At 36.0% G+C, this 12,994-nt stretch overlaps 1 protein-coding gene across 3 annotated transcripts in view; it reads right to left on the bottom strand.

The window, feature by feature from the left end:
- The window catches only part of slc4a4a (solute carrier family 4 member 4a), a 77,267-nt gene that overhangs the window by 5,415 nt on the left and 58,858 nt on the right, over positions 1–12,994 (bottom strand). For all 3 annotated transcript variants that reach the window (XM_073861085.1, XM_073861086.1, XM_073861087.1), the window contains 8 exons: positions 12,474–12,745; positions 10,856–10,926; positions 5,106–5,291; positions 4,002–4,115; positions 3,437–3,598; positions 937–1,115; positions 506–578; positions 354–422 (listed from right to left, as the gene is read on the bottom strand). In XM_073861085.1, the coding sequence (XP_073717186.1) occupies positions 354–422; positions 506–578; positions 937–1,115; positions 3,437–3,598; positions 4,002–4,115; positions 5,106–5,291; positions 10,856–10,926; positions 12,474–12,745 (1,126 nt within the window). The remainder of the gene's footprint in view (positions 1–353; positions 423–505; positions 579–936; positions 1,116–3,436; positions 3,599–4,001; positions 4,116–5,105; positions 5,292–10,855; positions 10,927–12,473; positions 12,746–12,994) is intronic.

Raw genomic sequence — 12,994 nt, 5'->3', positions numbered from 1 at the left:
TACAGTAGCTGCCACCGGAAAAACATGTCATAGTCGGAGACAAAAATGTTTGTCCGTTAAGGGCTTCTGTAGAAACGTGGTGGCACAAAATGGCGACTTCCACGTAAGGGGACCCTCGTGCATGTAGATAAAAACATCTCATTCTAAGGTAATAAAACATAATGATTCATTATAAGAAGGTCTTTATACACCCATGATGTAGTTTTGTATATATTATATTGAATTTCTGTCAAAAGATCCTTCTAAAAATTACACACTGCACCTTTAATACATTTAAATCCATTCCAGTCTATTCTATAGCTTATAGAAACATAAAAACTAAAAAAGTCTGCAGGCTGTATTCGGCAACATACCTGCACTCCATTGAGTGAGGCAACACCCATGTAGAGGAAAACTCCATACAGCACTGGCATAGGTATAAACTGTGAAAAAGAAATAATTTTTAAAGCCACACACAAATCTCATTACAACAGTGTGTGTCTAATACTACTGCATCATTCATTACCTTGAGGATGGGAGCCATAAAGACAGACAGACCAGTAAGAAGGAAGACAGCTACACCAGTGACTCTTTGTTCCCTGAAACGAAAAATAGAAAAATTTTAACATATGAAATCCAAAATTTAACCAATTACAAGTATATTATTAATTAACATCTGGCATACCTTGAGTATAAAAAGAACTTCAAAAGTGTTCAAAAACATGACCTAAATACAAGTGGTCATGTTTTTGACAGATCCAGTCAGATCCTGTTTACATTTGTTCAGCTTACAGCTGTATCAATAAAACCCCATGAAATTTAATCAAACAAGCAGCCCACATTTTTAAAAAGGCCCCCCACTGAGCCAAACACTGTAGTCTTGTGCACAGAAATAGTGAGATCTTCAAAAATGTTGTCCAAAAATGTAGTAGATCTATTAAATGTTTAAGAACTCACCTGACGCCCAAGAATTTGGGCTGCTCTCCAGGGGCAGACGTCTCTGTCTCCATCTTTAAGCTGTCAATGTGAGCGATAGAAATAACCGTAGCAGCAACATACCAGGGCAAACCCATGAAAGAGCACAATGCCAGCAGAACAGCTACCCAGAACAGATCCAGATGATAGCCTGCACCTTTCTAATGAAAACAAAGAAAAGAATCTATTGGGTTTCATAATATCATCATCATTCCCTGGATAACAGAGATCAGTGGATGTGATGGTAGTGGATCATTTTGTCAAACTTAAACAATGCTTTAGGTTGCCTGAGTGCTTGATATTAACATTATAAAATGTATAATAATAATAAAAATAAACGTTATTTTTATATAGCACCTTTATTAAGCTTAAAAGTGATGCTGCATGGCACAAAACCTCAGGTGTAGTATGTCCCAGAAGCAGTGTAATTTACACAAAGATAAAATACAATGGGAAAGCATTATAGTAAGAGGTCACAATGTTTAAAGGCTATTCTCACATTACAGGCTTTGGAGAGAATGAATGACTTGCTGTTGTCTGATTTACAATTCCTTCTTTGTTCCACTATTGAGAATCTGTTCCTATATGGGACAACAGTGCAATGGCTGGATAAAGTTGGATGCTCTGCTTAGTGAAATGCATATGGGCGGTTTCCTGGACAAGGCTTATACTAGTCCCAGACTTAAATTCTTGTTTAAGCTGCCTTAGGGGCCGTTCACATGTCGCCCCTAAAGAAACATGGAAAACATTGTCACATGATCTACGCGCTTGCAGCATTCTGAAAAGTTGAAATGTTGTTAACTCGATGCGGTGTGGTAGAGGTCTTCTCTGGTCCAAAGAAATGTACCCGACCCGAAATGACCCGAATCACTTCATACCCGAACCCGACGTGCATAAATAAAAAATTTTTAAAGAAAGACCCGACCCGAGACAAACCCGAGAAAATTAGACCCGAGTCCGACCCGAACTAGTGAAAACATTTTTTTAACCCGACTGGAACCGAATGTAAACGGCACTGACGTGTGTGCATTCTGCAGACCCACGCGACAGAAAGAAACTCCGGTGGCCTTGCAACCAATTTGACGACGACACCAACGTAACCGCTAAAATTTACATTTATAATTGACTGACATGTTTGTCTCAACGAAAATGAACCTTCCGACAACCACACAATGTCACCCGATCGGGTCTCGGGTCGGACCTCGGGTTTTCGGATCTAAGTGGACCCGTGAAGACCTCTACGGTGTGGCATCGCCTGAAAAAACTAGCTGCTTGATTTATAAGCGCACATACTGCGTGGCTACATTTGAAATAACGAACTTGAGAGTGCAAAAGACGCGATATGTGAAATAACCCCTTTAACATTTCACAAAACTTTTTAAGATGTCAAATAAAGTATCTTAAAAAAGTACCTTTTAAATGCAAATTAGCTGATCTCTGCACTACATGGCAGTGCTTTGGTTGGATAGTGCAGGTTAAGATTTCTGACATCACAAGGGGAGCCAAATTTCAATGACCTACTTTTTTACATGCTTGCAGAGAATGGTTTACCAAAACTAAGTTACCGTGTTGCTCTTTTCACATTTCCTAGGTTCATAGAAGCACTGGGGACACACTTATAGCACTTAAAGATGCAGTGTGTAAATTTTAGTGCATCTAGTGGTGAGGTTGCAAATGTCAGTCCACCGTTCACCGAAACGCATAGAAAAGCTACGGTTGCCACGACAGGGCAAACATGTCATCGTTGGAGACAACTTAGTAAAGACGTTTGTCCGTTATGGGCTTCTGTAGAAACAAAATGGCGACTTCCATGTAAGGTGACCCTCTGTGTATGTAGATAAAAACGTCTCATTCTAAGGTAATAAAAATATAACAGTTCATTATGAAAGGTCTTTATACACCCCTGATAATATAGTTATGTATTTTATATTGCATTTCTGTCAAGAGATCCTTATAAAAGTTACACATTGCACCTTTAAACCTGGAAAAAGTAAATTTTCTTGACATCATGCACTGACATATCTTTTTTGAAAGGTATGTTAGTAAAAACTACTTAAATGTCCTGATATATAAGGCCTAGTCCTGGATTAATCTAAACACTGTCCCGGAAATTGCCACTACGAGTTTGACAAAAAATTCTGGAAAAAAGTTCCTAATTCTCTTAAGGCATGCTCCAGCTGTCATACAAACTGAAAGAGAAGTAGTGTTTTCATTTTCAATCTAATTAAAACATTCCCAAACATTCCTTTCTTTATCATGTTGTTGCTTTTTATTCTATGTCTCTAACCATCTGTTTAAATAACTAAATTTTTGAATCCTCAAGGACAAAACCCTTAATAAACTCTATCCATAAGAGACTTTTCTATAAATATGCCCGTTTAGTTGCCCACAGCATTTTCTGTGATCCTGGGTGGCTCAAAGTGAGCGTGATAAACCATCTGGTTTGGGAGAGAATCGCACAGCACACTCACGGCAGGTCTACCTTGAGCTTGTGCTCCTTGCGATTGACGATGACAGCGGTGATCTGCTGATCCATGAAGAGCAGGATGGTGACCAGCAGGGCAGGTAGAGCAGCTGCCAGGTACACCCACCAGGGGTTACCTCCGAACGGTGGCACAAACCAGCCGCGGTGTGGGCTTGTTGGCTTAAAATATAAGAGAAGTGAGGTGTGAGGATCAGAGTCATTTGTGGTAAAGACACTTGGCAAATTTTAACAGCAAACAAACAGTATCATCTTAAGTGGATTTTAAGAACAACATTATTTTAATGGAAAGTAACAGTGTGTGAATTAGTAAATACGAATCAAAGCATAACTTGCTCGCAATGCTTTAAAGTATAGTTTGCAACGTTTACCAAAAACAAAAAAAAAGGAAAATTATGCTTTTTATATGGCCGGAAAATAACATCGAAATCTGGCAAAATACTCTATGTGCAACAATTTTCAATCATTTCTTTTTTGCGATCCTCTAAATGTCTGAATATAAGGTTATATTATAGGTTGACTACTGTATTTCTAATAGACAGGGCAAGTTTGACAGGATGCTTACCTTAAATTCAGTTGGCACTATGAGCTTTGGTGTTTCAACCCCAACAAGAGCATCAACACCACAAAAGATTAAAATGGCCAAAATAATGGCAAAGTCACTTATGAGCTTTCTCACCTGCATAAAAACAAGAACCAACAATTAAAGGATTAGTCCGTTTTCTTAAAAAAAATCCAGATAATTTACTCACCACAATGTCATCCAAAATGTTGATGTCTTTCTTTGTTCAGTCGAGAAGAAATTATGTTTTTTGAGCAGAATTTTTCTCATTTTAATGGACTTTAATGGACACCAACACTTAAGTTGTTTTTTTCAACGGAGATTCAAAGGACTATAAAAGATCTCAAAAGAGGCATAAGGGTCTTATCTAGTGAAACGATTGACATTTTTGACAAGAAAAAAAAAAAATGCACTTTTAAACCACAACTTCTCGTCTATATCCGGTCCTGTGATGCACCAGCGCGACCTCCCGTAATCGCGTAGTGACGTAAAGAGGTCACGTGTTACATATATGAAACGCACATTTGCGGACTATTGTAAACAATAAACTGACGCAAAGACATTAATTTGTATCATTCGACATACAACAACGTCGGAACGGTCCTCTTTCTCCACACTTGTAAACACTGGGCCGTAGTTTCGCATACATCATCCGTGACCTCTTGATGTGATGACGTATTGCGTGAGGTCGCGCTGACGCATCACAGGACCGGAGATAGACGAGTTGTTGTTGTTTAAAAGTGCATATTTCTTTTTTCTTGTCAAAAATGACAATCGTTTCGCTAGATAAGACCCTTATGCCTCATTTGGGATCGTTTAGAGTCCTTTGAATCTCCATTGAAAAAAACTGTTAAGAGTTGAGTGAAGTGTTAAGCATTGGGGTCCATTAAAGTCCATTAAAATGAGAAAAATCCTGGAATGTTTTCCTCAAAAAACATAATATATTCTCGACTGAACAAAGAAAAACAATTTGGATGACATGGTGGTGAGTAAATTATCTGGATTTTTTTTAAGAAAATTGACTTATCCTTTAAATACAGTTGTAGTCACACTTATGTTACAAGTTAACAAAGAAAGACACATACAGTAGCAAGTGTTGTTACTCACAGTAGTAGGAAAGTAAGGGCTGGTCTTAAATTTCTTTAGACACATGGAGCAAGTGTAGGTGCCAAAGAAGAGAATGAAGGAGATGAGGGTGATGTCGGGCACAAAGTCACAGGCTTTGCCCACCAACTCCCCTCCATATTTCAGGCATTCCTTCTTTGTCAGGGATGACCAGCTAGCATTTAAACGCTGCAAAAATGACACATAAATTAATTTCATAAACATGACCACAACATTACATTAATCAAGGATTTTTTATACATAAATGTATTTGTGGCATAATTTGGTTTAACATTCTGATTGAGTTTTTAAAGCAAACTTTAAAGTTATTGTTATAAAACAGAAGTGCATTAGTAGGTACATTTACATACAACCAAATATCCCGTTTGTAATTTTATTGATGGCTCAATCGTCACAGAAACATGCAATAGCAAGACAACGGCAACACGCATTATTAAGATAATGGGATCGCGCGCTGTACATTCATGTCTTTCATATCATTACATAAAGCAATACAATAGCATTGTGCCATTCGAAAATGTGTTTTCTTTGACTATATCTAAAAAATTCTTAAGAACAACATTCTCCAACTCAACTTCGTACATTTATCCAGCGATAAAGCATAAACTCGACGAGAGATTCTGTGCGCTGCGTTGCCAGGTCCTCTGCTTTTTGCGGACTTGAGATTTTGGATAGTTTTAAACAGTAGCTGTTTGAAGATAAAGGGATTTAATTTATTATTTATTGGTATTTGGCTGTAAATAGTCATTGGGATGCTTTTGGGCTACACTGTAAAAAATTTGCTGTAATTTTGCAGCTGGTTGCCAGTAACTTACTGTAGAAGATAAAGTCTGAAAATGTTTCATGTTTTTTTAACTTTGAACAAAATGTTGCCAGTAAATAACATAAATGTAAAACCTACAGTAAGTTACTGGCAGTGTAGTTTTGAATGTCCATTGGGCTGGTTTTGAAACATCAACCGTGGCTGTGCGCAGACATTTGGTTTGGATTATATAGAATGTATATGTAAACGAACATTTTAATCAAATTGCATGTTTAGGCTACATGTAAACTGTACTGTCGTAACCTGCAATCAGATTAAATTCAGTCAGATTGACAAAATTTGCTGCATGTAAACATAGCCAGTAAGTCCAAGCAATTACAATACACACTATTTCTGAAAGTAAAGCTACTACGTTTATAATATTGTACTCACTGTGATGAGAGTATTTGCTTACTAACCTTGTCTGTGTAAAGTTATATGCAATCTTTCATCTTTGTCATAACAATTCAACACCCTTAAACTGTGTGATTCACTCTCAGAATAAAGATACAAGGTAGAAAATGTGTCACTTTTGTACCATAACTGGCATATTGGGACCTTCTTAAAACAAACTCTTGAACCTTTCTTTCTGAGAGTGTACAAGCAAGTATACAATTTTACAAACACAACCTACAGTTAAAATAACAGACATGGTTACACTAAATAATTACAGGTGCTTTAATGCAGGCTTTTCTGCTTTCAAACCCTTTGCCACTGTTTACCTTTACTCCATCATGCCATAAATATGATCAATGGAGCTTGTATGAAACCCAGAACATTCCTTTAAATCTCAAGAGATATTTCTGTTATGAATACAGATGTTTTGCTGTCTTCAGACTCTTACACTAGTCCTGTTATTGTTCAGATTTAAACAAAGGGTATGAAACAAGACCGGTGCTTTATTCAGAAGTCACAAAGATGTTGGCAAGAAATTGGGAATTGTGTTTCATTGATCTCAAACTGACAGAACCATCTGAACGAGACCATTGTCACAAACACCATTTGTCTATTATTTTGAATAAAAATTGTTTTAGCAGGGTGCTCAATTTTGCTAAAGCTAAGGGGTTTAAGTCTTTACCCGCCATTGACGAGTTAACTCATCTATACACTGTAAAAAGTCATTCTGCAGGCTTGTAGATTTGATGAAATTGAATATGTAAACTTTATTTAATGAAATAAATTTCATGTAGTTTGTTATTTTTTTTGTGTTAAAATTCTTTAAAAATGACTGGAATAAAAACAACTTATTGTTTTTGTGAAGGATTTAGCTATTCTTATTGTGTATCTGCGCATGTAGCGAATACTGAATAAATCCAACGTAATATTAATCAGCTGTTTTAAATCAAAAACCATTCCGGGTTGTATTGCAAGTCGTGAGCGCTGAGCAGACGGATTTAGGAAATATTTCTGTTATTGTGCCAACATTCAAAGTTTTGAAAGCATTTCAGTCGAGAATGTATGTTTTTTAAACAAGAATCTGCAGTAGGTTCATAAAGATATCGCCTATTTAAACATTTCCTTCGAGTTTTGTGGCGATGGGAGCTCCAGATAATCAGCCGGCGCTCCGCGCGTAAATATACCGGTCAACGTCGCCTCACCTCGGCCAGTCTCTGAAAATCTCCGCTGGCTGTGACGTCAATGTAGTGTTTAAACTGTGGATTAAATTCATTTCGGGTAAATTTAACGGGCAATCTTTAGTCTTATAAGTCTATAAGCAGGGTTTCTTTGTATAATTTGTTTGTAATTTGTAAATATTAATTACAATAAGGATTAATATGAACTGGGTTTGGACGTAACTTCAGCTTTAGGACCCAGGAGGTCGCATATCTAGGATGCATTCGTCGATTCGCATGCTGCGATTGGTGGTCCAGATGCAACTCATTTTGAGTGACAGAAAAACTGACCAATCATACTGTTCCTCTCTTATCACTAACTCTCATAGATATGTATCATGTATGTATCTATTATGACAAATTCTGCTCGCTCGCTCGCATGGTTCGTGTTATAAAAATAAATGTGACTTTACTGCGGTCTTTTTCGGTTTATTTAGTTTTGTGTTAACTATATCCACAAAGTATTCGAATAAATTGGTAATATAAAACTATTCTTCGCTGTAAATTAATGTGTGCTCAATTGCGACGCCCTGTGTTGAATTTTCCCGCGAGTACAGTATCATTACTGAGGGGAAATATAACATTATTCATTTAATTCCACAAAAGGTGAGTAAGATATTAAATGTATAAGTTGTCTTTTTAAAATGTTTAAGCTTTCTACATAATGTAAATTGAACATTTTATTATTATTATTAATTTCGCGACCTATTATCTAAATTGTGTGTTCATGAAGGCCTGTAAAGTACTGCAGCTTCCTGCAGGCAACGTGAAACATTGCTGAGGGAGAACTTTATTCACAACAAAAGGTGAGGAATATTATTAAATGAATATATTGTACATATTATATTGTGTATATAGTGTATGTGTGTGTGTATATACACATGTGAGTAACTTGGTTAACAAATAAATATGTGACTGTCGTGTGACAGAAAAAAATGTAGGGAAAAGATTTGCCCTAATTATAAATATAGATTATATATCTTTTCAAAATTTTTTTGATATTATTTGTAATTCCAATGAGAATTTTTTTTATCAGTTTTCAATATTATTGCACATTTCAAACATACCTAATAAGCCACAAACTCAGATGAACTCCATTGCACATATCTTCCAGTTTTCTTTAAAACATTTTAATATACAAGTTTAATGTGTGGATTATTTCAATATTCAAGCTGTATACATTTATAAAGGTTTTAAGACATATTTGCTGTTTAATGTTGCAGGATAAAGATGAAGAGGAGGGACTTGAGCAGCTTGTGATGGCTGTAATTGTAAAGAATGGATCTTCTAGGAGTGGCAGCCCAAGGGATACTGGAATTGTTATTGAGGCCTTAAAGGTGTTCACGGGGCATGCTTTATCCTTGGATCTATGCATTGAATCTCCAGTATCCCAGGCATCTTTTCAGGTGTTTCAGAAACTTTTCTTGGAGCTGGATTCTTCAAAGTTTATGAACTGATTACAGTACAGTTAGTCTAAACTGCTGTCTGATTTTCTGGGTGTGAATCAATGTAACAAAACACAAACATGGAACCTTGTGGACGGGAAATGTGGACGGTTTTCTTTAAAGACTGTAAAATACTTTTTGAATTGTACACTGTTACAAATACATCATTAACATGAGATGCTTTCCTGTTCTTTTGACTGCAATAAAATAAGAATTGATTCATCTTTGTCTGTCATTCTGAAATCAGATATAATACTCATTACTAATAAAAATATTAATGGATGATGTTAAATTAAAATAGTATAATTGAATAGAATTTATTGTATAGTGCTAGGTCTTTGTCCTGTATACCCAATATTTTGTTTAAATTTAAATTAATTTCTAATTGCAAATTGCAGATTACCTTTTTGAATGGGTTACTATTAAAGAGTTTATGTAGTGATTCTAACACAATTTTTATTTGTGGAATTTAATTAATGATATTGCTTGTAATCTGTTGCCACACTTTTATTGAGTAGATATGGCATAATATTTTTTATTGTATACTGCTAGATCTTTGTCTAGTATACACAATATTTTTGTTTAAATTTTAATAAAAATTTTAATTGCAAATTGCAGTTTGGCTTTTTGAATATGTAAATATTAAGGAGTTATAGAGTAAATCTAAATCAATTTTGATTTGTTGAATGTAATTAATGATATTGCGTGTAATCTGTTGCCACAATTTTATTGAGTAGATAGGGCATATTATTTTTTACAGTGTAGAGGGTATGCACGTGACGTCACCTTCGGCGAAAATTATTGCGGTTACGCCAACTGAGTGGCAAAAGACAGAGCGGCAGCATTTGAATATAGTGTGAAATCAGCGAAAACACTGTGAAAACACGTCTAAATGGGAAAAAGCTGTTGTGTGATAGACTGTACTAACAGATTAACAAGAATTCGGAGCTATCGTTTTACAGACTCCTAAGAAACACAGAAAGGAGAAGTAAATTGATCGTTCATTCCAACGTCCACAGACCACAGGTGGGTTGATAAGTTGCTAGGGTAACTATCAAGCAGACGTTTTACTTTCTACTTAAAAGTATTTTTCAAGTATTTGTATTTTATCCGTGTTTTTCTTTGGAAAACATACATTCCAAAGCATATTATCATCATTATTACTCTATTACATTTCATAAATAATCTGTATTACTCTATAACTTCGCAGCAGCCGCTATAAAAAACAGCCATTTTGTTGAGTCATTTGACACTCAACAGGGCGAGTTCCGGCGTGGTCGCGTGGAAAAGTGACGTCAATGCATACCCTCTATTGAAATAATTTTTCAGCAATCCGTATATCCGCTATTATCCACTAGGTAGCGCTCCTACCCAGCTTATAAAACCCAGAAGTATTCCCTTAGGGCAAACAGTTCAAACTCCATGTATGTTTTGAGGATCGCTCTGAATTTGATTTCTATCAAAAGTCCTTCACAAAAATTTTATTATCTCAGCTTTTTGCTATAAAATTGCTATTTTTGAAGAAACCGATCCATATTTGAGAGGTGTTAAAAAGCGAACTAATGAAGGTAGGATGATGAAAGGCAGAAAATGAATTTTCTGAAACTTTTGTGAAAATATTTAAAAAAATGCTGGCAACTTTTCTTTTAAAAAACGCTGGCGGGGAAAGAGGTAAAGAAATTAAACTTTCTGCCAGACCAGGAGAGAATGCCTCCCAATTTAATGAATAAAATGATTACTACCTTTTCTGAATATAACCAGGACAGGAAGTTTTCTCTAGTGGTTTGTCTAAGTTCAGAGTTTCATTAGGTAACATCAGTGAATCTATGAAGTTTCATACACATATTTCAGTAATGAACAGGAATCACTTACTGTATCGCTGTAATTTACAGTCCAGGCTACTGATGAATCAAGCGGATCAGTATACACATCTGATGTATTAACTGTAAAACACAAGGATTTTAGAAAGAAGAACCATAAATATTTGTGAGTGACAAATGATAATTTATGCATCTGGGTGTTATGCAAAGAAACAGAAAGTGGGTTATTGATACACATTTTATAAGCATATGCTGTGTTCCCTACACTATTATTTATTTGTTTTATATATATATATATATGTGACAAATATATATCTATCTATAAAAAACATATATATGTATGTTACAGAAGCGAGTACACCCCTCACATTTCAGCAAATATTTTAGTATGAGAAGATATACTATTTTTTTGCCAAAATGTGAGGGGTGTACTCACTTTTGTGACATACTGTATAATATGTTGCATCCAGAATCCCAGCTGTAGCACACCTATAATGTGGCTTGATACCTACAATCTTTGTGTTTAAGTGAACAGTTAAACACTTAACCCACATGACAGGTACACAAGCAGATGAGATGAATTCATCCCCTGAAGAGAAAACATTTTATCACGCTTGTGGGCGAGTCAGGCATGGTACACGACACGTGCCTTCCTGCATTGACTGCTGTAAATATTCAACACTTCTTTATCTCATTAATCTTTAAAGAGTCTCTTTGCTGGGTTTCCCCTAACTAGAACTTATTTCCACACAGCTATTGTTTCTTTCTGTGACACTGGATTGGAGAAGAGTCAAGGGAGGCTGATGATCAACTAACAGAGAAGAAACCAGCGTGAGTGGAAGGGGGCCATATGCGCCAGTCCCTCTGCATACAGTATCGATGTACTGCACACCTGGAGGAGATTAACCCCACACCACATCACGTCCGCATCCGCCCCCCCAGTTTGTTCCTTCATTCCTGCTGAGCCCCACCACCCCGCCACAAACACACCCTCACTACCACAATAAACATATCTATCTTTGAAGCAAACACTGCCATAAATCATTTTTAACTTGGGCATAATACATTACACTGATACAAAGAAGTGGTTTAATTATTATATAGAAACTTCAAAAACATTGTTGTACATTTGTACCGTGGCCTTGAATTCTGTTGGCCCTATCAGGGACATAATGCATACTTGCGCTGCATATGACTGACGTGTCTTTTAAAGCTAATAAAAGAACTGCATACAAAAAGTACAAACATTGTACCCATACTTTTTTGGTAACACTTTAGAACATGGTAACATTTCTTAACCTAACTTCTTTACTTAGATCAATTAGCATCTATGTGTTATTCCTTAAAGTAAACCCCACGATCTTTGCATTGCCAGCAACATGCAGCATAAGTTGTGCAATACTTAAGCCCATTTTATAATCAGTGTATTACTCTGGTATCTTCTGTTGGCAATGCTGACACCAAGTTAAAAATAAATTGTATATGCTATAGTTTTGTCCTGAAAACTAATAGGAAAATTAACTGAAGATCTTAACATAAATTAGAATTATACTGAATTTTTATACACTTTCAAGCTGTTTATTTATTTATTTATTTAGACAAAAACATACTGGGTCCATTACTTTGAAAATGCAAAAATTAAATATTAATGCTTAAGTACGAAGTCTTACCTTCAGTGGGCGCCATACACATGCAGTCATACTGTGTGACATAGTTGATTTTGTAGTCCGAGTTGATTGGGTAATAATGGGATAAATTCAGCATCTTTTTGAAAGCATCGTAGATAAAGATGAAGCTGATGAGAGAAGAGAAGCCCTCCTCTGTAAACCGAGTGAAATACTGCACCAGGTAGCTGGCATCAGTAGCCACGAGGACCAGGCAATAGAAAGCCGACCACAAGCCAATCCAAAGGCGGAATTCTAGGTAGTCAAAATGGTTTTCCCTGTGGAGGAGATAAGATATTAACTTTATACTGAAATGATGGTAGCATATCATTTTACAGTCTTGTTCTACTTGCAACATGTATTTGTGTAATTATTACACTGCAAAAAACGAACTAAAAAAAGTCTAGCTTTTGACAAAAATATAAAACTTAAGTAAATGCGTGCTTAAAACAAGAAATAAAACATTTGGTGTTTAAATGAACACGCCCACATTTTGGGAATTTAGCTTATTCACTGTATCCCCCAGA

Source organism: Misgurnus anguillicaudatus, chromosome 22 (genome assembly GCF_027580225.2).
Source record: "Misgurnus anguillicaudatus chromosome 22, ASM2758022v2, whole genome shotgun sequence".
Taxonomy (NCBI): Eukaryota; Metazoa; Chordata; class Actinopteri; order Cypriniformes; family Cobitidae; genus Misgurnus; species Misgurnus anguillicaudatus.
The sequence above is the reverse complement of the archived record's forward strand: the minus strand, read 5'-3'. Positions and strand labels throughout refer to the sequence as shown.